Consider the following 27,188-nt stretch of genomic DNA (forward strand, 5'->3'; position numbering starts at 1 on the left):
GGGTCTGGCTGACAGTCTATGAGTTTATGATTCAGAGCCATATAGAAGGATGCAATGGGCTCTACTTTAGCCAGGAACAGTCGTGTCTCTCATTCCATGGAATTCTATGCGTTTTCCGTTCGTTGGTGCCGTACATAATACAGTCTTAAATGAGTTTCGAAGTTTATGCATTGGCGAAATGAGAAATTGGGATCAGTTTTATTCAGGTGTGCCCAAACCGGGCTCCAACACCAACTACACTCTCTCATTTCTAGGTATCGCGGAAAGAAATTTACGTGCCGCGCGGTAAACATTACAAATTTGCCATTTGGGTAGACCCTTCTGACCGGAAATACTAGTAATAGACCGGATGTTGACATGAGACGTGAAAAAGAAAACTCTTTTCTAGCAAAATTACATTAATTCATATTGGACCAGCCAATTCATCATAATCACATGAAATCTGCAGAAACTTACAATCTCTAATTTAAATTAAGTTCAGTTATCAAAGTCAGGTGAAATTCTAATCACAAAGAAAGCAGATAGTTATATATCAGTTTTTAGTCTGTTTAAGCGGAGAAATCAGGAACCACAGCGGAAAACAGTCACAGTTAGAACTTTAAGCGAATCCAGTTGTAGAGTAATTCCGGTGTACCTGCAAGAAATAATCGGTGAAAATTCAACAAAAAGGTTTGAGTGTCTCAAACATAGAGTTATGTCTAATGTTTATGCATTTCGATTCTAGAAACTTTCCAAGTCCTAAGTTTTCAAATATTCGAATCAAAAACACGAACAAACCTCAGGTTTGATATCAGAAACATGATCAAGCAGCCAATCCACAACTTTTCCCTGATTTGAAGCGAGCATCTCATCTAACTTAGCCGCCTCTACTTGTCCCTCCTTGTTGATCTTTGCAGTGTAGTCGTCTCCGTAACCTTGAGACTGAAAAGTTTGAACAAAATTAAAAACATTAAATGTAATATAGAACTGCGAACTCTGATGCGGGACAGGGATATATGGAGCAGGGGTGTAGGTAAATCGCCCCCCCCCCCCCCCCCCCCATAAAATCCGGACAAGGGGCCAAAAAGGGCCAACTTTTTTAAGGTTTCTAAAAAATGTTGTGAAAAAAATTGTCAAATATTACTCGAGCAGGAGCGAATGTGCGGGGGGGGGGGGGGGGGGGGGGGGGGCAATGTGGCCGTAGTTACAGCAGTTGAAAACAAGGAAATGGACAACACACTGTCATGTAGGCATACTAACCTTAGCCATTTTATCCTGAAAAGCAACTTCCTGATTGTTCTTGAAAAGTAGGATTTCCTTCTTGGCTTCCTCTTTCGCCTCTTTTAGTCTCTTCTGCTTCTCTGAAAGTTGGCTCATGTTAAAATTAGACTAACTGTTATTATTTGTAGCAGAGAGTTTATTTCGATCTAAACTGAAGACCACCATTTCGCCAGTGTGAAACTGCATTATATATCACTGTATATTATGATCATTTTGATGTTAATTGTACTATAGATGTAAAACTAAACCGGTAAGAAGTTTATGTCTGCTACTGATAAGGAAATCATTCAATACAACGTTTGCTGAAAAGGATATAAAACAAAAATTTGGTCAATAAATATTTACACTTATTTTCAAAATCATTTCCATAAACGGGCTCTAAGTTAGTGATAACCAGGTAACCGAGTAACCAGGTAGTGATAGTGCCAGTACCCAAAATGTAGAGGTTTGGTTGTATTCAGGATACACCTCTAGTAATAGCACGACATCAGGATCACATACTATACGGCTTCTGGACTTGGTGTTTAGAATACAAGCTTAGCTCCACTAGCTCGGTATCATGGATTGTATCTAATTTGAGATATGGATTATGAATATAAGGCTAGGTAACGCTTCAGTTACTATGGTAACTAGCAGTGTTACTATGTTTTAGCACCAGGCTTAAAACGTTGAAGACATCAGGAATCAGGATCAGTATCACACATGCGAGGGTCGAGGTAAGGTTCTGGATGCGGTCCTGTGCGTAAGCAACAGGAGGTTTTGATGGCTAAATTAATCTGTGACAGGATCTGGATTAGGAACATCGTCAGTAGGGTAGCGTTGAATTGAACTTTAAAATTAGGGACTAGGGTCAGGCAGCTTTTTATTATATAGCTTCAGAAACTGTCACGTAAGATAAACTCTCCAGCTTGTATCCAAAACATCTTCTTTTCGCTTTTGGCAGAGCTTTTCGTTTCCCAGTAAGATCGTTCTGTCGAGCGGATGTAGCTGACTTGAGGGATATTACCAGAGTAAGGAGATCGTTGGTGGTAGCATCGTGTCCCAATCTGGAGAGAGCCACTTCAGCGTCATCAGCAGTGTAGCCGAGTTTGATAGCGTACTGAACGAAAGTGTGCATCTTACAGAATGTGATGTTTGAATAGTTGTAGGAGAGTTTTTAACTGGTAGTTGTTGAGAAGTTGATAGTTTGTTGTAAGAATGCTGAACTGTTAACGAGTGATAACAACGAGAAGATATTACACTCTTATATACTATTATTGGTTTGATAAACGATAACTAAGCGTGTCTGATGTCTAAGAGTCTGAGAGTCTGGTTACAATATTGATTGGATCGGATAGTCTGAATCAATATACTTGTTATGATGCTGGCAAATCATGTGATCTCTCGAATAATCAACATCACCAATCACCAATGAGTGTCTCGTTCAAGTTTCATAAGAATTACCTTATCAATAGCAAAGATCCTTGATGGGGAAAAATACCAACTCGCTCACATCTTTAGCTTTATTTCCATGTTGTACATTATTAAGTTTATTAAGGTTTGGCAAGCCTCTAATAGAATGTTTTATGAAGCAACTTAAAAGGAAAACAGATGGATGGGAGATTGGCTGTAAAGTTTAGTTTAACCAATAAACATTAAACATCCAAATAAAACTGCAAGAGGTGCATTTTAATATCCGTGATGAAGTAATGAATGAACCAAATGAACTTAAATTATTCTTTTTTATCTCGTATAATACTCGTATAATAAAGAATAACACAATTAAACATGTGTCTCTGATTGGACGTCATATCAGTGGATTTTTCCAGTGTGTATTTGTACTTGTATTGTAAAGGTAAGGCACCAACACTGTGCAGTAGCCGTGGCAGTTAACATTGCCGATATAACAGAGACAAGGGAGCTATGTTTTTAAACTACAATACTACAAAACTCAAAAAATAACGTAAAGAATAACATTTGGGGTACGATAAATGAACATTAAAATAATGGAATGAAATCAAAGATTTAACATTGCAAGATTAACTTACTTTTCTTTGCTTCAGCAACCTTGGCATTGGCCCTCTGTTCTGCCTGCAGTAAACGTTGAATTCCCTCTGACTTTGTGGCCATCTCCTAAATTGATATATAGTTAGTTAGTACTCACAGATGCTGTGTTTATATGCGTATATGGCATATTGACGGAACCAACAGTTTTAATAAGTGGTCAGTCAAAAAAGCGATGGAGTGTCAGTTAGCAGAAAAACGAAAGCAATTGTCAAATAATTAAAAATATAATTTTGTTGTTGTGCAAGCAATGTGTCTGTGAAGGTATTTTCACTTGTAGATAAGGTAACAGGGAGCTAGTTAATGAAACTAATTTATCCACCCACATCCAGAAAGTTACTTCTAGCTTACAAACTATATTAGACACTCAAATCACTTTTTGATCTACTAAAAATCAAATCATATAATAGTAGCTATTTTAAAACTTATTACGGGGGGATTTCAAACAGATACAACCACGACGATGCCCCATTACTTAATGTCACCAAATCATAATGTCTCACCATCTTATCAAGAACTGAACAACATCTTGCAGGACTGCCAATTTAGTTTCTCACCATAGTGGATTCTAATATTTCTTGTAGGATCACTCATTTTTCTTGCAGCATAGGAGCTCTGTGAACAATGAACATTTGAATCATTTCTCCCCAGAGTGAGTTTCTATAATGTGTTTAGTAAGATGCATTGCTTGTCTTGTAGCATATGAACACTCAGAACATTTGAAGGGTTTCTCACCTGAGTGAGTTCTCATATGTCTAGTAAGATCACCTGCTTGTCTTGTAGCATATGAACACTCAGAACATTTGAAGGGTTTCTCACCTGAGTGAGTTCTCATAAATGTCTATTAAGATTACTTGCTTGTTTTGTAGCAAATGAACACTCAGAACATTTGAAGGGTTTTTCACCTGAGTGAGTTCTCATATGTCTAGTAAGATCACCTGCTTGTCTTGCAGCATATGAACACTCAGAACATTTGAAGGGTTCCTCACCTGAGTGAGTTCTCATATGTACCGTAAGATTACATGCTTGTCTTGCAGCATATGAACACTCAGAACACTTGAAGGGTTTCTCGCCTGAGTGAGTTCTCATATGTTCAGTAAGACGACTTGCTTGTCTTGCAGCATATGAACACTCAGAACACTTGAAGGGTTTCTCACCTGAGTGAGTTTTCATATGTTCAGTAAGATGACCTGATCGTTTTGTAGCATATGAACACTCAGAACACTTGAAGGGTTTCTCACCTGAGTGAGTTCTCATATGTCTAGTAAGATCACCTGCTTGTTTTGTAGCAAATGAACACTCAGAACATTTTAAAGGTTTCTCTCCAGAGTGAATCTTTTGATGTTCTATAAGTGTTCTCGAATATGCTGCACTGAATATACACTGTGAACACCTGAATGGTCTCACAGGCTGACTCTCACTAGGAGACAGAACTAATGTCCTCTGTGGATCTGTTCCAGTCAAGTTATCTGAAGTATCAAAGTGGTCAGGAACTTCTGGGCTGCTATGATCATGGTGCTGTTTTATATGTTCTATTAACTGAGTGTCTGAGTAAACATGTTCAGCACAAACTGGACACATGAAAACAGATGGTTTATTTGATTCAGAAATAAGTTCTTGTTTTATTGCACAATTTGATATTGTTTTATGTTCTTTGATATGCTCAACAAAGTAGTCTTCTGAAAAGTAATGTGCTCCACACATTGGGCAGAGGAAACCGTTTGACTTTTCTGGGTTCTCCACTTGTTCTGATTTGATCTCTTGTTTACAGTCTTTAGACATTCTGAGGTGTTGAAATATAAGAGATACATTTATTTTAAATTCGATCGGGAAGGAATTTGGCATTCATAACGTGCCTTATCCAATGAAAATCACAAATATTTGCCCAGTTAAACCAGGGGTTAACTAGGTATCCATGGTGAAAAATTGTGTAAAATGGTGAATGATTTTTATGGTGAATCAGGTTTCCAAATTGTAAAATTTCACTATTTTCTGCCGTTTTTTCGATGATTATATTTGCCTTCTAGTTTTAGTTTTGACCTGGTGTTATCACCCTAAAACAATATTTCGTTATTAACTCAGATTTTGAGGATATAAAGAAACAATTAAACATGTGTTTCATTAAATTTAAAGTAAGTGTAGGTTTTACAATTCGGAAGCTCGATTCACCAAAACTATCAATCACCATTTTTCATCAAAACTAGTGAACACTAAACATGGTGAGAAAAGTACATTGAAAATGGTAACTTTAAATGAAAATGGTGCAGTGAGAAAGGTACATTGAAAATGGTAACTTTAAATGAAAATGGTGTAGTGAGAAAGATACATTGATACTGGTAACTTTTGGTGAACATGGCGAGTAAGGTAAATCAAAATTGGTAACTTTAGTTCTTTAGTGAACATGGTGAGTAAGATATATCATATATAGTAACTTCCAAATTATTACGCTCTAGTGTAATTTTGACAAAATAGCTCTTTGTAAAACTGATTACGGAAGGATTTCAAACAGATACAACCACGACGATGCTCCATTACTTAATGTCACCAAATCATAATGTCTCACCATCTTATCAAGAACTGAACAACAGGACTGCCAATTTAGTTTCTCACCATAGTGGATTCTAATATTTCTTGTAGGATCACTCATTTTTCTTGCAGCATAAGAGCTCTGTGAACATTTGAATCATTTCTCCCCAGAGTGAGTTCTCATGTGTCTAGTAAGATGCATTGCTTGTCTTGCAGCATATGAACACTCAGAACATTTGAAGGGTTTCTCACCTGAGTGAGTTCTCATATGTTCAGTAAGATGACCTGATCGTTTTGTAGCATATGAACACTCAGAACACTTGAAGGGTTTCTCACCTGAGTGAGTTCTCATATGTCTATTAAGATCACCTGCTCGTTTCGTAGCAAATGAACACTCAGAACATTTGAAGGGTTTCTCACCTGAGTGAGTTCTCATATGTTCAGTAAGATGACTTGCTTGTTTTGTAGCAAATGAACACCCAGAACACTTGAAGAGTTTCTCACCTGAGTGAGTTCTAATATGTACAGTAAGATTACTTGCTTGTTTTGTTGCATATGAACATTCAGAACACTTGAAGGGTTTCTCACCTGAGTGAGTTCTCATATGTCTAGTAAGATTACTTGCTTGTTTTGTAGCAAATGAACACTCATAACACTTGAAATGTTTCTCACCTGAGTGAATTCTCATATGTACAGTAAGATCACCTGCTCGTTTTGTACCATATGAACACTCAGAACACTTGAAGGGTTTCTCACCTGAGTGAGTTCTCATATGTACAGTAAGATCACCTGCTCGTTTTGTAGCAAATGAACACTCTGAACATTTTAAAGGTTTCTCTCCAGAGTGAATCTGTTGATGTTCTATAAGTGTTCTCGAATATGCTGCACTGAATGTACACTGTGAACACCTAAATGGTCTCACAGGCGGACTCTCACTAGGAGACAGAACTAATGTCCTCTGTGGATCTGTTCCAGTCAAGTTATCTGAAGTATCAAAGTGGTCAGGAACTTCTGGGCTGCTATGATCATGGTGCTGTTTTACATGTTCTATTAACTGAGTGTCTGAGTAAACATGTTCAGCACAAACTGGACACATGAAAACAGATGGTTTATCTGATTCAGAAATAAGTTCTTGTTTTATTGCACAATTTGATATTGTTTTATGTTCTTTGATATGCTCAACAAAGTAGTCTTCTGAAAAGTAATGTGCTCCACACATTGGGCAGAGGAAACCGTTTGACTTTTCTGGGTTCTCCACTTGTTCTGATTTGATCTCTTGTTTACAGTCTTTAGACATTCTGAGGTGTTGAAATATAAGAGATACATTTATTTTAAATTCGATCGTGAAGGAATTTGGCATTCATAACGCGACGTGCCTTATCCAATGAAAATCACAAATATTTGCCCAGTTAAACCAGGGGTATCCATGGTGAAAAATTGTGTAAAATGGTGAATGATTTTTATGGTGAATCAGGTTTCCAAATTGTAAAATTTCACTATTTTCGGCCGTTTTTTCGATGAGTATATTTGCCTTCTAGTTTTAGTTTTGACCTGGTGTTATCACCCTAAAACAATATTTCGTTATTAACTCAGATTTTGAGGATATAAAGAAACTATTAAAAAGATGTCTTTCATTATATTTAAAGTACGTATAGATTTTAAAATTTGGAAACTTGATTCACCAAAACTATCAATCACCATTTTTCATCAAAACTAGTGAACATGGTGAGGTACATTGAAACTGGTAACTTTAAGTGAAATTGGCGAAAAGGTACATCAAAACTGGTAACTTTTAATGAGCACTGAACATGGTGAGAAAGGTATATTGATACTGGTAACTGTTGGTGAACACGGCAAGGAAGATAAATAAAAACTTATAGTGAACATGGCTAGTAAGGTTCATCAAAACTGAGCTCTAGTACCAGAAAACACAGAAAAAAACTAAAATGATGAAAATTGGTGAAAAACGGTGAGTGATTTGTATGGTGAATCGGTTTTCCTTACTGTAAAATTTCACCATTTTTCACCATTGGATACCCCCACTGTACTGCTGCAATTTCAAGTCAACTGTACTTTCACATCCATTTATCATTTCTAATCCACTTCAATGAAACAAGAAATTTCAATGAAACAAGAAATTTAATTACAGAAATTACAGAAATTTTACAGAATAAAAAGATGTAAAACAACTCATAAAATATAATCAATGAAACAAGAAATTTCAATGAAACAAGAAATTTAATTTTAGCACATTTTTACAGAATAAAAAGATGTAAAACAATTCATAAAATATAATGCCCATTTGGTGTATGACTTTTTGTCCTTGACTGCTAGTTTGGTTTTGGAAGGACAGGTAACTAACGGGGCGAGGAATGCGCGTGCCTGGAAGCTTTTGCACACACCGAAACGCTAGTTCAGTTCAGTTTTTAGAGACGAGGTTCATATTAGGACTAGAAGAAAAATTGTTAGCAGACATTAGGGGTTCTGTTTATAGTTGTTACTATAGGTTGCAGTCTTGTTGTGACAAAAAGTCTACACTATATAATATGCTTAAGTTTAAATTTTGTAGTTTGAGGATATAAAATGCAACTTTAAGATTGATATTGGAGAGCTGGTGAAAAATTATGGTCTTTGTATCAATGGTTATAATAAGCTATAAATATCTTAAACTATACAGTGCTAATTAAAAATTTCTTTATACTTCATTCTCAAATTAAATTTAAAAAATTCAAAAATATACATTCATTTTATTAAATCTTTCTCACACATACTTTACTCACAGGACAAGACTTGGAAAACAGTAGCCTAGGATAATTTAATTGAGATATGTGTGACCAGCCAGTTATAACTTATAATGTTTGGAAAATAACATTTGTGCAGTCAAAATCTTTTATGGTCCAATCAAGCAGGGCGTGCTTATGTAGATTAGCTAATAGCGCACGTTTTAGCTTACCTCGCAAGCACATTACACTAGTAGTAAAAAATGCCCATTTGGTGTATGACTTTTTATCCTTGACTGATAGTTTGGGTTTGGAAGGAAAGGTAACTAACGGGGCAAGGAATGCGCGTGCCTGAAAGCTTTTGCACACACCGAAACGCTTGTTCAGTTAGGTTTTTAGAGACAAGGCTCATATTAGGACTAGAAGAAATTTGTTAGTAGACATTAGGAGTTCTATTTATAGTTGTTACTATAGGTTGCAGTCTTGTTGTGACAAAAAGTCTACACTAAAACATACTTTAGTTTATATTGTGTAGTTCAAGGATATAAAATGCAGCTTCAAGATGGATATTGGTGCAGTTTAACCTGATATAACCCCAGTACCAGTAATTGTAATCTTTAACACATGTTGGTTTACCACACCAGGATATAGGATATAGCTTTGAGTTTGAACCAGAGCTGTCTAACTTTTCAATAACAAAGTGAAGTTTTGGCATGTCTGGTAAATGTTTCTGATCTGAATGCAACAAACCATATTTCATGCAGAAAGTGTCTGGGTCTTCTCCCTCTACAGCAGTTGCTGTTAAAACATACTGTCGATCTGCATATTTGGTATCTGACAACTGAAAATTGAACGAGTTGTCCTGCATAACAATATTCTTTACTAAGTCAGTAGAAGAAAGGTAATAAAAAATTATGACTTTGGCCTTCTTTCTACTCTTTGATACAAGCTTATCACTCGACTTAAGATGAAGAATTAAATGGCATGTATCTTGATCACTAAAAAGTCAGCTGATTGCCTCAACTTTGATTAATAGTAATTTCAGTTGACAGAAGCTGAAGGATGGTGGTTCAAAAGGCACAGTGCACTATCGACAAGATCAAGGACTCGAGTGCCAGTAATGGCTTTTCCGAATCAATTTTCGCCGATTTGCTCAGTGCTCCTAGTGAGCCGCGTCCAACTGCTAAACGGCACATGATGGTTTTTGTATTAATACTTATTAATTTAAACAATAATTCAGTTGATGGTTTATAAATTATAGATCATGTTTCTTTTTCGTTTAATAATCACACCTCACGGCTTGACAATTCAGTCATACCACAGTCAATAGTGTTGAAGCAACCAGTGTCGGCTGATTGCCTCAATTTGGATGATAATTTCATTCTATGAAATTTAAGAATTATTAATGTAAAATTGTTAAGGTAAATTTTTTGCTAAAAGTCTGCTCTAAACAAAAGCATTTAAATAAAAAGTACAAATTCATGTTGCAAGCTGACAAGTGAATTATAAAGGGAGCTTAAAGTTAAAACGAATAGTAGTAGTTCCTAACATGTTAAGCAAGATTGGCCTCTTTGCATCAGTCCGAGTATAGCGCTCGACTTGTAATAATATAACATTCGAATTAATGTGAATGAACTTGAAGATGCGCGGCTCAAGACAGAAATGTACACCAATAAAACTAAAATTATCATGCATGCTGTAATAAATTTTAATAAAAATATCTAGTAAGAATTAATATAATAAAATTGAGTTACAAAATAAATATAGGAATAAATGTTAAACATTTGAATGAATATAATTTATTGGTGAATTATAGTGTACGCCGCGCACTCAGCCACAGTAACCCGTGAAGATTACCATATCCATTTACCTCCGCAAAAGCTGTGCGCGCATTTTAAATTGTACAATCGGCTATTTTGCGTCATTTTAGTCTATGTGGCAAAATAAGACTGGCAATGCTTGTTTAGGCTGGTAAGCTGACGCCTTTAAATTGTGCTACTGTCTACGGAATATGCACCTGAACTGTAACATTTGAAAGTTTTTAAAGTTGTCTAAATAGAATAAAATGTTTCGCTTTTTGTTGTGCTTCTTTTTTGTCGTAGCCACCAACGCAAAAGTCAGGATGTGTGGTAATCACTTCTGCACAGGTAAGTCAAATTATTGATTGTAAGTCTTCTTAACATTGTTCATTTCGTAGGGATTCATTTGTATCATAACATGCATTCATTATTATTGTACTAGTGCCACTATTTATGAATTTCTTAAAGGGTTAAACATAAGTCAAGATTTATAATAATGCCTCTCTGGGCATCTTCTAGCAGAAATATGTTTGTTGGTAAGGTATATTAATCTTGTACCCACTTACCACCGTACACTATTCAATGGTAAAATCAATTTCCCAAAAGCTAACCAGTATTTAGCAGGTAACTAGCAGTGTTACCATGGTAACCATTATTTATTTCAGTGGCTCTGTACCGTGGTCACGCGTTAGATGATTGGGGAGAAGAAACTCCAGGCTTTCTGAAATTGAATAAGGGTGCTTTTGTAACTGTGTTTGGGGTTGAAGGAAAATACTTTGATGCTGAGGTAAAATGTGCACCTGATTACCATGGTTACCTTGGTTACTACGGTAACTAAAACTTGAGGTTATAGAGCTACAGAATTATAATAATTTATAATGTAATTAATGTAATACATTTAAAGGTATGCACCGAGTATGCCAACTTAACCATTCAAGGAGATCTGGTATTCTTCAGATAGCATGGTTTGCATGTATTGACTAATGGATAACTGACATTATGCAATTCAACAGTGTTAAAATATTTTGTAATACTAGAGTCGAACTTGGAGTTGTTAATTACCTGACGAAACCTTAGAAATAGAACTGCATTGCTTGAAAGCAGCATCAAGTTACAGTGTTGAATGTCTGGAGCAATTTACTCCGGATGTATCTCTCTATTTAAAGAAGCAACAATATGAACTGCCTAATATCGGACTAAAATTCTAGGTATTGAACTATCTTTGAAATTTTTCCGAAACTACCATAGAACAATGAATATTAAGCACCAGTTTCTTGTAGAAATTTTAATAAAGGTTCGGGTAATCTTCGCCTGAAAGTAAAATTATTCTTAGTATTTGAATAAATTACATGCAAGTCACACATTTTCTGACATTTTCATCATAAAGACATAATTTCGTGACATATGTTTACTCCCTGCCACAATGTTTATTGTTTATAAATAATTAAACTTAAAATAAACACTTGCAAAGTTGCCATTAAGTCACACGTGACATTCGATAACAAACATAAACTTCCTATCTTTAGCTATAATAATGTTTTAGTGAACAATCACTAATATAAAGTATTCTTGTGTAAATTTGTATTTATCCCGTTTGATGCGACAAGGAAAAATGCTCCTATCTGGAAAGGAATTTACTCAACGTTTCAATGTTACAACATCGTATTCATGATCTAAAAATATTTCTATCAAAAATTCAAAACGTAAAAATTTGCAAAAGAATACATTGCAACCATTGCATGCGACTCATAAACAACACTCCAATCCGGATTTTACAATCACTATTATAAAGGCTGTACAGTAAACTTTTATGAACCTAGAAAACTATAATATACATTATAATGAAACCCCTTTCATCGATATATATTTCTATAAAGTGTTAATGTATTCTAAAGTAAATAAATTGTTTTTACTTTCAGTCGGAAGGAGTTCGAGGTTTTATGCCCAAAGAACTGGCCGTTATCTCGGAGACCCTGCTCGAGCCTACTGTCGAGGTATATGATCACCATGGCAACACTTCACAACCACTCACCACTTTATTCACCTTTCTCACTAAAATATTCAACTTTTATGTGAGTATCGTGCTCTGTATGGCCCACATATTTGTACATCAGGTACATTATTGTATGCAGTTATATTCATCAGCACTGAAATTTCAGTCAAGTATAAAAACTGTACTAAAGTACTATGTAGTCTGTACAATGTACATATATTTGTATATCAACTACATTCCTATAGCTGTTGTATTCACCACGGAGTCTGAAACCAAAAGTATAACCGCTGTACTTACTGTACTACTATATGTAATGTACACGAGAGAGAGGGAGAGAGTACAAGTTACCAATCACAAGTAGTCCTCTGCTCTCACCAGATACAGCTTACTATTACAGTGTATATTATTAGTTAGATACAGCTTACTATTACAGTGTATATTACTAGTCAGCCTCTAATAACCAAGTGTCAGTATGTTGTCCTGTACGTAGTTAGAATACAATATACCCGCGTTTAGTTGTCTTGTGATTGTTCTGAAGCTGTCTTGTAACTAGCAGTGTTACTATACTAGTATATAATATATATAGTCTTGTGATTGTTCTGAGGCGCTGGCCTCTGAGTACTTTTCAGTGGCAACCTGTTGCGAATGTTGAATTATTGTGGAGTAGATCCTTACTTTGTGTTCTTCCCTATACATATTACACACCATGTTGCACTTGATAAAAAGCTTACAGAAATTCTAACTCTTGGAAAAGCTTTCCATTTAGTTACTGTCGGAAGTGTCTGTATTTCCTGTAATCACGTAGTGTAATGTGGGAACTCTCACACAAGCTATAATTACCCACTATTTCCATGAGTACAATATCATATCAGTACACAAGGTATACACAGCATCATAACAAATATTGCCGCAATATACCTAGCGGAGCTATCGCTAGTTTTAGCATATCACGTGTTATATAAAGTTCAATATTGCCAGCCTTTATGTCAATGTGGCGCAGGTTAGGTTACTGTAGTATATACTATACGTATGTCTACTAATCCACAGCGTTAGGTCGACTACTCTTACCAACTATATAATACACTGTAATACAACTGTAATGTACACTTACCAACTAATATACGCTTCTAAGCTAATTAACAAATTAGTAACCTAACACGCTCAATTTCTGTTGCGCGAGAGCAGATGAAGTGTTAAATGTAAAATAGCTGAATAAATGGTTAATGAAGGCAATGAATATCTAATTATAATGTTTTGCATAAAATCCGTTAAAAGTTAATAATGTAATGATTCCTGACAAATCCTAAGCTTAATACCTTACTCTCGCCAGCAAGTGTATATAATATAACAAACTATAAGGAAGGAAGTATTAATTAGAACCACAATTAGAACCACAGTGTAATTACCATGGTTACCAATTATTGCAAATCTCTCTTCCCAAACATGGCATAATCATAACCTTATGAATAATAACCACTTTGTTACTATATGAGACAGTGTGCTGCTGTCTTCTTGTACATTTTCTGTTGTTCGGCCAGACCCTGTATTTCTTAGTAGTCATCAGTAAGGGTTGATTAGTAAGAGAATCCTGCACGGACAAATTCCGAACATTTCGTCTGAGTACGTTGTGGTACTGATGTTCCCTAGTAACACTGCTAGTTACTAAGTAACACTGTTAGTTACCATAGTTACCAATGTTGACGGAGCTTTCTAAAGCTGGAGCCATTATTTTGTTCGCTGCTTTCCTTTTGGTACGAGATTGGAATGTTTTTACCTCTCCCACATTTCATGCTTACCCACACTCACAACTGACATTCGATAATGTTAATGACATAATGTACATAATGATACCATGTTGAAATATCCGCCTTCTATCAACACTGTCATTCACCCAAATAGCATAATTAGTATTAAATAAAATACTCAAAACCTATCATGCTCTTTGGATAAAACAGTAAACAGTTTTGCTAATACCCTCCTAGTTACCATAGTAACAATGTTAGTTACCATAGTAACACTGCTAGTTACCATAGTAACACTGCTAGTTACCATAGTAACACTGCTAGTTACCATAGTAACACTGTTAGTTACCATAGTAACACTGCTAGTTACCATAGTAACACTGCTAGTTACCATAGTTACACTACTAGTTAGTTTTGCTAATACCCTCCCGTCCTCAGTTCAACCCGTACTACAAGGAGGAGGAGTCAGCTGCAGATACCTCTCAGGATCAGGTTGCCCAGGTAACAGAACAACATGACCACCACCTGACAAACTCCACCTCCCAACTCTCCACTACTGATAATACTAACTCTGACGACAAGACGACAACTAACTCTAACGACAAGACGACAACTAACTCTGACGACAAGACGACAACTAACTCTAACGACAAGACGACAACTAACTCTGACGACAAGACGACAACTAACTCTGACGACAAGACGACAACTAACTCTGACGACAAGACGACAACTAACTCTGACGACAAGACGACAACTAACTCTGACGACAAGACGACAACTAACTCTGACGACAAGACGACAACTAACTCTGACGACAAGACAAAATACTCACCTCGGGAGCATGATGATTTAGACGACCTAATGTACGGCGAGGAGGAGGTGGACGGTGAGTTTGAGGGTCTGGTGTTTGACAGAGGTGTGTTAGTTGACACAAAACAACCCTCCCCTCAGAATGGTGACAGTAGCAACAGCTCTGAAGAGGATATGGTAAAGCGAGAGGCTGGGGAGGAAGAGAAGAAAATGGCTGAAGAAGAAGAACTTAAACGTTTGGCAGAAGAACTGGATGTGACACGGCTTACTGAAGAAGCAGAGGCAAAGCTGCTTGCTGAAGAAGAAGAAGCAAAACGGCTTGCGGAAGAGGCAGAAGCAAAACATCTTGCTGAAGAACAAGAAAAGATACGACTCGCCAAAGAAGAAGCAAGGCGGCTAGCTATAGAAGAAGCAAAAAAGCAGGCTGAAGAAGAAGTCAAAAGAAAAGCTGAAGAAGAAGCTAAAAGAAAAGCTGAAGAAGAAGAAGCTAAACGTGCCGAAGCAGAGATGTTGGCTGAACAACAGAAGCTTGAAGCGGAAGCTGAACGTTTACGTGTTGAAGAGCAAGCTAAAATAGACCGGGAACGTGAACAAGAGAGAATAAGGAAAGATCAGGAGAAAAGAAAGGAGGAGGCGGCAGAGAAACATCGCGAGGGACTAGAGAGATTGGAGCAGGAGCGGCTGGAAAAAGAGAGGCTGCAGCAAGAAAAACGAGATAATGATAGGCTGGCAAGGGAGGAGCAGGAAAAGAAGAAACAAGAAGTAGAACGTCTCAAGGAGGAGAGAGCAGAAAAGAAAAGACTGGATAAAGAGCGCAAAGACAAAGAAAGAGCAGCCAGAAAAAAGTTAGAAGAAGAAAGGTTGGCACATGAAGAAAAGCTCGAACAAGAAAGACTCGCCAAGGAACGAGAGAGGCTTGAGCAAGATCGACTGGAACACGAAAGAGTCGAGAAAGAACGTGCTGCTATAAAAGAGGCAGAAATAGAACAAGATCGTATTCACCAGGAGGCTATGGAGCGAGAACTGAAGGAGAAGGAGGAAGATAGACTCCGTCGGGAGCAGGAACAGCAAGAACTAGAGCAGCTGGAACAAGAAACAGCTGCCGAGGAAGCGAAGCTTGAAAAACTCAAGGCAGAGCAACAAAAGCGCATGAGGGATCAGAAACAGCACGACGACAGAATGAAAAACGGCCGTAAACAGAAAATGGCCGACAAGAGGAAAATGGAGGAAGATTCCAAAAAGTCAGAGTTCTTGGCAAAGAAACAGCAGCTTCAAGAGCAGTACCAACTGAAACGAGAACAGATGAGACAGGCTCAGCTGGAGAGGGAGCGGAAACAGAATATTCACCGCACTGGCGTAAGTTCATATTCGTGGCACATATTTGTAGCATCCTTTCAGCTTTGTTTCGATATGTGACGGAGTTCAAGATATTGTGTTGGTTTTGTTAGTGTATTATAAAGTATCATACTCCCTGCACTGCATGGTAATTAATGTTGACATGCTTAATGCCCGTTGACATAGTTGATTGTTTGATAAATGTAATTTTAGACCGCCTCAATATATTTTGTGCTTGAGTTGATACTTGAAGTAAAATTTATATTTTCGCATATTAATTATTTCCCTTTCTAATCATAATCCTGTCAATTCATATAGCAGAAACCTTTAATCGATTACTTCTAGAGTCCGTAATAACCAACGCATGTTGTTCGACGCTTGTTTAATGTTTAAGTAATAAACTTTTCATGTTTAGAGTACGCATTGAATTGTAACTGTAAGCATTGTAAGCATTGTAATTGTATAAATATTAAATACAGCTTACCTTTACATCCCTCAGTTAAGATTGCTCCACTGCATCAGTAATTAAATGTTCCATGTGCTTTTCAATGTTTGAACTGGTTTGAAATGTAAATTTGCATGACAGATTCATTGGCGTAACGTTGGTTACGCCACTAGACAGATTGGAGACCACTTGAACACTGACTGACTTGCAGACTTTTATTTCTTTGCAAATGTAGAATAACGGAATGTTGTTTGATTTGATAGAACCAACAATAATTATAATATGGTGATCTATAAATCCCAAAGCACGTTCATGTAAATTCTTTAACATATTTAATTTCCTGATATACAACACAATCGTGTGAATATTTTTCCAACTGCAACTGTTCCCCCTGTTTGGTAATATAACGCGACAACATGTTTCTATTATCCAGGTCGCTAGTAACGAACAAGTTGTTGCTCCGAATACCGAAGGTTTGTTTCTTATTCACACGATCTCTATATTTTTTCAAAACTTCTGAATTCAAGATGTCGAATTCGTATCTAAATCTTTATCAAAACGTCGTCAATAACTCATTTTAAATGTAGATAAACGTGATTATTACGCACGATGAGCTGTATTGTAACCATGGTAACACAGTGTTGTAACCATGGTAACACACCATCGCCAGAGTAGTTAGGTTTTTAGATCACTAATTTTACATTTTCAGGAACTTGCGATGGCGAATCTTGTGGTCAAGAAGTAACTGCAGACAAACCAGATGAACAACATATTCATCAGGATCCTCCTCAGCAAGAGCATCAGGAACAAAATCCTAACCCCCCTCAAGAGATCGCTCATCAGGAACCTATCCACAATCAGGAACCTCATGAACCTCATGAACATGTTGAAAATGTTGAAAATGTTGAACATGATGAAAATGTTGAACATGATGAACATGTTGAACATGATGAACATGTTGAATCTCATCACGAGGAATCTAATCAACACCAGGAACCCCCTCCCCAAGATCAGCAGCACCAAGCTGAACAAACTAACCAAGAAACTAACCAAGAAACCCAACAAGGCACTGAAACTGAGCCTCATATTGTAGAGACTAAACCTGAGGACACTGATCTGCCAGCACAGCCTGATGAATCTCAACAAGAAGCTAGTAGAGAGGGACAACAAGAGGACAACAAGGAGGCCGACAAGGAGGCTGACAAGGAGGCTGAGGTAACGAGTGGTGAGAAGCCTGTAAAGGAGGAATACGATGAAGATTTAGATGATCTAGGTATTTAAATATAGTTTAGAAAGTTGTATTAATTTTATTTCTTGTTATCATTTGATCAGGGTACTGCTGCTTGTCAACATGTGACTGAGCCTTATTAGTTCAACTGAAAGTCATCAGCCATGTAGATTAGAACTAATTCCTAACTCTAGGTTAACTATTTCAGGAGAACTCCCTGATGAGATGAAGGATGAGGAGGCACTAGAAAAAGAGGAGGAGGAAAAAGAGAGGGATCTCCTGGAGAAGGAGAAGGAGGAGGAGAGGAGGGAGTCGGACAAGGAGCTACACTACGACCACAGTAAAAGGGATCTGGGGATACAGCAGGGGGTAGACAAGTTGAACAGGCAAGATGGCATGGAAACTGCCGTGAAGAAACCTGCCCTTCCTTTCTACTGCAGCATACCTATTGTGAGTCGTTTAGTTTTATCTATATTACATTTTCATGTGGTTATATGTCCAGTTATAATACCCCTGGCCCTCCCCCTCCACCTCCTTTAGCTTATACCCCATTTTTAATGTATGTCCACTATCCTGTCTGAATGTCTTGTCTTGTTTATTCAGATTTATTGTGTTTCTTAGTATCTAGCCTTTACACCTCTTCTTGTCTAGCGTTATCATATTATTATGAAGCTGATGAATAAAAAACTACTTTTAGTAAAGCAAATTATTCAAAATTAAAATAGCAGCTGCAGGGTCATTCTGTTACCATGGTTACATTCTGGAATTTAATATTCATCAAGTGCAAACGTCATCCCAAAAATGATTGGTTAAAATGATAGCCAAAACAAAAAATAATACACAATTAATAAATGTTATCTCATCGGTTCCAAAACCGTCCGTTATCAATATTCAATAACAACATACAATTGGACGTGACGCACTTTTAGCTGCCTTGGATAGCAATCTTCAATATTCTATAACAATTCCATTATTTAAAATTCGACTGTGTATCGCACAGAAAATAATAAAGTGACTGCATTTCAAGTTCTCAGCATCTGAACAAATAAAAAGCAAAGCAACAAACAAATAAACAACTAGAAACTGAAAGTGTAGTGTGTTACCATGGCTACTCAGTCCCTAATATTCTTCATGATCAGGAATACAGGACTCATAAGAATTGTAATGAAAGTGCGGGCTGTGTCCAACATGGACTCCTTGATAAGCGTACATCTGCTGTAATACACTATAACGTTAACCGCTGCGTCAAAATACACTATTATTATCTGGCCCGTCTTCACACAGGATAGAGCGATAAACCTGAAGGTGTGTAGTTAGTGTGTTACCATGGTTACAATATTGTAGTTAGTGTGTTACCATGGTTACAATATTGTAGTTAGTGTGTTACCATGGTTACAATATTGTAGTTAGTGTGTTACCATGGTTACAATATTGTAGTTAGTGTGTTACCATGGTTACAATATTGTAGTTAGTGTGTTACCATGGTTACAATATTGTAGTTAGTGTGTTACCATGGTTACAATATTGTAGTTAGTGTGTTACCATGGTTACAATATTGTAGTTAGTGTGTTACCATGGTTACAATATTGTAGTTAGTGTGTTACCATGGTTACAATATTGTAGTTAGTGTGTTACCATGGTTACAATATTGTAGTTAGTGTGTTACCATGGTTACAATATTGTAGTTAGTGTGTTACCATGGTTACAATATTGTAGTTAGTGTGTTACCATGGTTACAATATTGTAGTTAGTGTGTTACCATGGTTACAATATTGTAGTTAGTGTGTTACCATGGTTACAATATTGTAGTTAGTGTGTTACCATGGTTACAATATTGTAGTTAGTGTGTTACCATGGTTACAATATTGTAGTTAGTGTGTCACCATGGTTACAATATTGTAGTTAGTGTGTTACCATGGTTACAATATTGTAGTTAGTGTGTTACCATGGTTACAATATTGTAGTTAGTGTGTTACCATGGTTACAATATTGTAGTTAGTTTGTTACCATGGTTACAATATTGTGGGTGTTTATCAGTTTTATGAGACCACGGAATGCGACGTCGTTTTAACTTTAAAGATGCCTCTTCCCCAAACATACGCTTTTCTTAACGATATACGTCAATAATATGTCAAAAAAGCAATCATTTGTTCGTTATACTAAAAATAGAAATTTAATCTCGCTCCAATTAAAATGTCATTGTAACAAAACCGAACCTTTACATCATTGAAGTTCAAGAAAATGGGGAATTTAAAGCATGGTTACTGTTTATTTGGTAACTTATTTGGTAACTTATTTGGTAACTTATTTGATAACTTACGAAGTGTTAGACATTAACTTGACGTCGCTGAGAGAGTCTATCCCCTTGAAGACATCGTTATAAAGTACCCAGTACATTATGTGCATCACGTGGCACAGCACAAATGCTATAGACACTATTATCATCGTCTGTATTGCTCTCCACTGGGGGTGGTGGGGTCATGAGAAGGAGATGATGGGGGGGGGGGGTGTTGGGGTCATGAGGAGGAGATGATTGGGGGGGGGGGTCATGAGAAGGAGATGATGGGGGGGGGGGGGGGTGTTGGGGTCATGAGGAGGAGATGATGGGGGGGGGTGTTGGGGGGTGTTGGGGTCATGAGGAGGAGAGATTGGGGGGGGGGGGGGGGGGGGGTGGGGTATGAGGAGGAGAGATTGGGGGGGGGGGGGGTCATGAGGGGAGTATGGGGGGGGGGTAGAGGAGGAGATGATTGGGGGGGGGGGGGGTGGGGGGTCATGAGGAGGAGATAATTGGGTGAGGGGGTGTTGGGGTCATGAGGAGAGATGTATAGGGGGGTCATAGTATGTGATATTGGGGGGGGGGGTGTTGGGGTCATGAAGGTGGGTATAGATGATTGGGGGGGGGGAGGGGGGATGGGGGGGGTCATGAGGAGGAGATGATTGGGGGGGGTCTGAGGAGGAGATGTGGGGGGGGGGTGGGGTCATGAGGAGGAGATGATTGGGGGGGGGTCATGAGGGGAGATGTTGGGGGGTGGGGTCATGAGGAGGAGATGATTGGGGGGGGGGGGTCATGAGGAGGAGATGATTGGGGGGGGGGGTGTTGGGGTCATGAGGAGGAGATGATTGGGGGGGGGGGGTGTGGTCATGAGGAGGAGATGATGGGGGGGGGTTGTTGTGGTCATGAGGAGGAGATGATTAGGGGGGGGGGTCATGAGGAGGAGATGGTTGGGGGGGGGGGGTCATGAGGAGGAGATGGTTGGGGGGGGGGGGTCATGAGGAGGAGATGATTGGGGGGGGGGGGGTCATGAGGAGGAGATGGTTGGGGGGGGGGGGTCATGAGGAGGAGATGATTGGGGGGGGGGGGGGGTCATGAGGAGGAGATGATTGGGGGGGGTTGTTGTGGTCATGAGGAGGAGATGATTAGGGGGGGGGGGGTCATGAGGAGGAGATGATTGGGGGGGGGGTCATGAGGAGGAGATGATTGGGGGGGGTTGTTGTGGTCATGAGGAGGAGATGATTAGGGGGGGGGGGTCATGAGGAGGAGATGGTTGGGGGGGGGGGGTCATGAGGAGGAGATGATTGGGGGGGGGGTCATGAGGAGGAGATGATTGGGGGGTGTGGGGTCATGAGGAGGAGATGATTGGGGGTGGTGGGGTCATGAGGAGGAGATGATTGGGGGGTGTGGGGTCATGAGGAGGAGATGATTGGGGGGGGGGGGGTGGGGTCATGAGATATGAAAGTTGATGATCAGTTTGAGCGATGTGATGCAAACAAAAAGTGTGGTAATATGGATTATTGGGGATCGAAAAACTAAGTTAGGAAGCATGTATTATCTAATTAAAATTGAGCAGTGATTGGTTTGTTCAATACATCAAAATATTACAACTTAATAAAAAATGTGTTTAAAGGGACGGTCGTGGGTAAATGATTAAATTATTAAATCGAATAAAAGCGATTAATTGCTTCACTCAAAACTTACATATAACATAGTCCCAGAATCATCATCCTAAATTTTCAGGCTTAGTTTGTCTCGCAATCACACAATCACACAATCACACGTCACTACTCAAAATTCACTCTTCATCATGACGTCACAGTGACGTCACGTTCCTCTTAATCATGACGTCACAGTGAGTCACTATGACGTCACGCCACTCTTTCATTTCTCACGCTCCTTATCTCGCTAGTCTCACACAGTTCGCACAATATTCGTTACTATTAAAAATAAGTCAAAATTAAACAGTAAACCAGGACAGCTCTAGGATTTTCAATTGTTATCTTTATGGATAATTGAAATTGTAGAGTTCAGTGTATTTGGTTAATTTACCTGATTTCGTTTAAAGTGCGTTCTGTTGACCTGCTTGGTGCCTGTATGAAGCTTCAACATGTTGTCTAGCATAGAGAACCTGCTCTTCCGTCCTGATTTAGGAGACGAACAGTTCACACCTGAGAACAATAATATACTTATTTAATATTAATTATTAATTATTATTAATTATTTATTATTAGTTATTAATTATCATTATAGTTATTAATATATCATTATATTATATACTATCACCCTTCTACCAGTGCAATGTATAGCTGATACACCTTCTATCTGGTGTATCACTTATAAGCCAAATGTTTAATAGTAGTATACTCATTAGGTAATTAATTAGAACTAATAATCACATACTAATTATTACTAATTATTACTAATTTTTACTAATTATTACTAATTATTACTAATTATTACTTACCGTTAGGTGAGATGTTAGCTAGCTGATTCTCGTCCCCAATTGTTGTGAGGTCCTTCTCCCCCATAGCAGTGGAGTTAGCGATAATAACTGAACTCTTAGCTGTAGAAAAGCAAATATTAGGAAAATGGAACAAATTGTAAAAGTGTATGCAAAGTAGATTGTAATATGTATTACTAGTAATTATTACTATGCTAACAGCACAATAATTGGTATCATTGATAGGATAATGAAGTTGTGTTAAATTAGAAAAATTTCTGCAGAATTAAGAAAAAAAATCACATTTTTGTATATTCGAAGTATTCACTTAGTAAATATATATAAATATTTACTTACTTACTAAATATATATAAATATTTACTTACTACATTCATGTAATTTCCTCTCCGCCATTATTCGTGGAAGTAGCTTCTTCATAACAAGACAAGTGCTGAAAAGTAATCAGTTTTAAACTTTCAGTAAAAACGTTCTCGAGCCTGCGAGCCATCATATATTAATCAGGTTTGCGGAACTATAGTTAAGGTGTAACACTTAGTGTAACACTTAGTGTAACACTTAGTGTAACACTTAGTGTAACACTTAGTGTAACACTTAGTGTAACACTTAGTGTAACACTTAGTGTAACACTTAGTGTAACACTTAGTGTAACACTTAGTGTAACACTTAGTGTAACACTTAGTGTAACACTTAGTGTAACACTTAGTGTAACACTTAGTGTAACACTTAGTGTAACACTTAGTGTAACACTTAGTGTAACACTTAGTGTAACACTTAGTGTAACACTTAGTGTAACACTTAGTGTAACACTTAGTGTAACACTTAGTGTAACACTTAGTGTAACACTTAGTGTAACACTTAGTGTAACACTTAGTGTAACACTTAGTGTAACACTTAGTGTAACACTTAGTGTAACACTTAGTGTAACACTTAGTGTAACACTTAGTGTAACACTTAGTGTAACACTTAGTGTAACACTTAGTGTAACACTTAGTGTTACACTTAGTGTAACACTAATGTAAAGTGTAACACTTAGTGTTACACTTAGTGTAACACTTAGTGTAACACTTAGTGTAACACTTAGTGTAACACTTAGTGTAACACTTAGTGTAACACTTAGTGTAACACTTAGTGTAACACTTCTTCAATTTAGAAACTTAAAACTATCTGTTGCTTGAATCATGAAATTGTTCTATTAACAAACACACCAAACCACAATTAAACCCTAATAAGTACCATGTGACGATGACAAGTATGGGCAGCATGTAGAGTGTAGAGTAGTACAGCACCACATACACATCCAACTTCTCCATTTTCTCTCCGACCAGCGCGTTCGCGTCCCAGATATCAAACACACACATCGGCATATAGAGATCCGGTAGTGAGAACGGGGATTTTCTGATAGGGCGGTTCAATTTTACTTTATATTACTAATTATTACTAATTATTACTAATTATTTTTCTTCATATTTACTGAAATCCCGTTTTTGTGCCTTCTAATAAACGGGCCATTAAGCTGTTGAAACTCAATCCCAAGCACCTAGTCCCACCCTTACTCACGCGTTAGGTCCAGTCTGCAGAAAGAAAGGCAGAGCAGCAACGAGAGGAACAAACAGCCAGGTTATGAGGATGAGATACTGAGCAGGACACCGCTTGAGGTTGTTGGAGTAGTGGAAGGGGAAGTAGGTGGCGTGTACCCGGTCCAGTGCCACACACATATTCGAGATTAGTCCCATCAGCATGGTCAGGTGGAATATGTACCTGGGAGAGGTCGGGTGAGGGGTGAGGGGTTAAAGGTGAGGGGTGAGGGGTTAAAGGTGAGGGGTGAGGGGTGAGGGGTGAGGGGTGAGGGGTGAGGGGTGAGGGGTGAGGGGTGAGGGGTGAGGGTGAGGGTGAGGGTGAGGATGAGGGTGAGGGTGAGGGTCAGGGTCAGGGTCAGGGTGAGGGTGAGGGTGAGGGTGAGGGTGAGGGTGAGGGTGAGGGTGAGGGTGAGGGTGAGGGTGAGGGTGAGGGTGAGGGTGAGGGTGAGGGTGAGGGTGAGGGTGAGGGTGAGGGTGAGGGTGAGGGTGAGGGTGAGGGTGAGGGTGAGGGTGAGGGTGAGGGTGAGGGTGAGGGTGAGGGTGAGGGGGAGGGGGAGGGGGAGGGGGAGGGGGAGGGGGAGGGGGAGGGGGAGGGGGAGGGGGAGGGGGGAGTGGTCGGGAGAAGAGGGTGAAATCCTATTACTAAAGAGTTACAGTTTAGATTGTAGGAAATGTATCATGTTATGTATATCAAATATTTTAGACAGCCCTATTGATGACGAGTAGACATCGCATAAATTATAAATGTGTTACGGCATAATTTGATAATTTCTGTTTAAACTTTGCCTGTCTACGCTAATTCCACGTACTTACCTACCTACCTATGTGACCTACTTAAACACTTACCCAAATATTTGGCACTTGGTATCGTTCTCAAATCCGTCGGAGTTACTAAAATAGTCTGATTGAGTGAGGTAGATGGAGTAAGGCATGCAGAAGAGGGTCTTTAGAAGGTCGGAGAAGGCTAGGTTGAAGAACCAGGGGTACACTGACTTTCTGTTGCGACTTAGCGAGCTTAGTGCTAGTGCGTTGCCTGGGTTATTGATGCTACTTTTAGCTTAGTTATAGCTTAGTTATAGCTTAGTTGTAGCTTAGTTGTAGCTTAGTTGTAGTTAATAGCAGTCTCACGAGTTTTAACGGAAGATTAAGATAATACGAAGTTATCGTTATTTCCAATAAAGAAAGTAAAAATATTAAAAAAGTAAGGTTTAAATAGTTTAAAATCATATTTAAGTTTGATACTGACCGATCAGCGAGAATAGCATAATGAGAGCTATTATCCATACGACCACGGTAGCGTAGGTGTCCGGTAACTCATCTGATGAAGCAGACTTTGTTAATATAATGCTCATAATATTATAATACTAATATCATCCACAAGTAGACATTATCTGCCATCAATAAAGTTCGCATTAATATTGGGAGTATAGTTTTCAAGACAGTTTAATACTTATCATATGGATAAGGAAGTTATTAATTATTAAGACATTACTTACTTGGAAGAGGAAGTTTAAGACATTACTTACTTGGAGTGAGAGTGGTGGAAATGTGGTCGGAATGGGGGATGATATCGGTGGTAGGGTCCACATTCATTATAGCGAAGCCTAGAGAAAATAACGGAACGTAAGAATGTGTTATTTGATAGAAAATGAAAATGAGATTGGGAATCAACTTTTTAACATGCACATAATGAAAAACTTTACATTGCAACTGAGTACAAATTCAATCAACATAATAATGGTCCGATAGTACTGAAATTCAAGATAAAGATTAAGCAAGGAACGCGATGAACCTAAGCACAGAAACTAATTAACACCCTGAATTTGGGGTCACAGATTTGATGATCACAACATAATTTGACTTCAGGATGAAATGTATATTGAAACATGTTACTGTGGTGTCCAGTGGCAAGGAGAGGTAGTAGATTATCCTCTAGGTGACATGAACGGGTCATGAACGGGGTGGCACTAAAATTGGGTGCAGAATTGACTATGACGCAAGTCTGGCCAACCTCCTCCCTCTCGAATCCCGCATTATTAGTACCAAGATCATACAGAAATTATGGGAGCAATATTGACTCGAAGCACCACCATTATACAGCTATAGAGTCCCTATAAGCTTGATAACTAGACAACTACTCACGAAATTAGCGCGGGATTCCAACAATCTGCCGTATAATATGGGGAAGGTTTAATAGCAATTTAGAATTTTCAGTCGGTGGAATTTAAGAAAGGGAGACGGCGTAAATTCGCTTAATAGTTCTTGCTGAAACGTTTGTTAAACTTCTAATAGCCAGGAACTGGTTGCAAGAGCCAAAATGAAGTTAAGAAAATAATAAGCATTACAGGTACAGTTCATAAATCGTATCAACGAAGATAAAAGAAAATACAAGGGTAGTAGTTGTAGCTCGTACCGCTACTTAACGACATTTTACCGCAACTTTAACGACCTTGTACCGCAACTTTAACGACATTTTACCGCAACTTTAACGACATTTTACCGCAACTTTAACGACCTTGTACCGACGGCGTATACTGTGTAATAACCTGTAGTTCCATAATGGCTCTCACGAGTACCAGACCTCACAGGACCTTACATTTATTACAAGGCCTCTTTTGTTTTAGAGACGAAAATTGTTGCGGTCTAGGTCCTTCTTTTGTTGCAGTACATAGAGTTAAGTTGTTCAAAAGAGGACAAAAGAGGTGTTGCGACACAATCAGGCTCAAATCTTTATAAATGTATATTGAAATGAAGCAATCCTTATCTTTCAAACGATGCTAGACACTCCAATGATTATTGGGGCGCGGCTCGTTTTGACGTCTGAGACATTAAAAATATGAAAACAATTTACGATCGCAAACAATAATATTAGAACATCAACAAATGTTTGGGCTCTTGTGTTTACCGTCCTCGTGTCTTATGCCCATCTTAATTAAATATGAATTATGAGGGCTAAAACGAAATTTCGGGT

The 27,188-nt window shown here is 38.2% G+C and overlaps 5 protein-coding genes across 5 annotated transcripts in view; 2 read left to right on the top strand and 3 right to left on the bottom strand.

Annotated features, from left to right (window-relative positions):
- Positions 1 to 350: 350 nt before the first annotated feature.
- On the bottom strand, positions 351 to 3,389 carry LOC134818472 (V-type proton ATPase subunit G 1-like). Its single transcript, XM_063828044.1, has 4 exons — positions 3,288 to 3,389; positions 1,240 to 1,340; positions 778 to 921; positions 351 to 634 (listed from the first exon to the last, which is right to left on the bottom strand). Exons 1-4 carry the CDS (start codon positions 3,367 to 3,369, stop codon positions 599 to 601), a joined length of 363 nt encoding a protein of 120 aa, XP_063684114.1. The 5' UTR covers positions 3,370 to 3,389; the 3' UTR covers positions 351 to 598.
- Positions 3,390 to 4,134: 745 nt separating this feature from the next.
- On the bottom strand, positions 4,135 to 7,126 carry LOC134818081 (zinc finger protein 501-like). The gene is made up of 3 exons (XM_063827495.1): positions 6,334 to 7,126; positions 6,082 to 6,249; positions 4,135 to 4,544 (listed from the first exon to the last, which is right to left on the bottom strand). The coding sequence occupies exons 1-3, from the start codon at positions 7,124 to 7,126 to the stop codon at positions 4,135 to 4,137; spliced, it is 1,371 nt and encodes a 456-aa protein (XP_063683565.1).
- A 3,314-nt stretch (positions 7,127 to 10,440) lies between these two features.
- LOC134818984 (calponin homology domain-containing protein DDB_G0272472-like) lies at positions 10,441 to 18,354 on the top strand. The gene is made up of 8 exons (XM_063828731.1): positions 10,441 to 10,696; positions 11,014 to 11,135; positions 12,268 to 12,342; positions 14,522 to 14,584; positions 15,038 to 16,252; positions 17,110 to 17,149; positions 17,386 to 17,949; positions 18,099 to 18,354. Exons 1-8 carry the CDS (start codon positions 10,615 to 10,617, stop codon positions 18,101 to 18,103), a joined length of 2,166 nt encoding a protein of 721 aa, XP_063684801.1. The 5' UTR covers positions 10,441 to 10,614; the 3' UTR covers positions 18,104 to 18,354.
- The window catches only part of LOC134818983 (eukaryotic translation initiation factor 3 subunit A-like), a 36,137-nt gene continuing 27,071 nt past the window's right edge, over positions 18,123 to 27,188 (top strand). The window contains exon 1 of the mRNA XM_063828730.1: positions 18,123 to 18,354. Coding sequence (XP_063684800.1) covers positions 18,130 to 18,354 — 225 coding nt within the window. The 5' untranslated portion in view covers positions 18,123 to 18,129. The remainder of the gene's footprint in view (positions 18,355 to 27,188) is intronic.
- On the bottom strand, positions 18,600 to 25,889 carry LOC134818986 (cholecystokinin receptor type A-like). Its single transcript, XM_063828732.1, has 10 exons — positions 25,744 to 25,889; positions 25,464 to 25,535; positions 25,064 to 25,250; positions 24,198 to 24,398; positions 23,874 to 24,035; positions 23,006 to 23,070; positions 22,644 to 22,742; positions 22,229 to 22,347; positions 20,225 to 20,367; positions 18,600 to 19,203 (listed from the first exon to the last, which is right to left on the bottom strand). The coding sequence occupies exons 1-10, from the start codon at positions 25,808 to 25,810 to the stop codon at positions 19,017 to 19,019; spliced, it is 1,302 nt and encodes a 433-aa protein (XP_063684802.1). The 5' UTR covers positions 25,811 to 25,889; the 3' UTR covers positions 18,600 to 19,016.

This window comes from Bolinopsis microptera, chromosome 7 (assembly GCF_026151205.1).
Source record: "Bolinopsis microptera isolate Bmic1 chromosome 7, MBARI_Bmic_1.0, whole genome shotgun sequence".
Taxonomy (NCBI): Eukaryota; Metazoa; Ctenophora; class Tentaculata; order Lobata; family Bolinopsidae; genus Bolinopsis; species Bolinopsis microptera.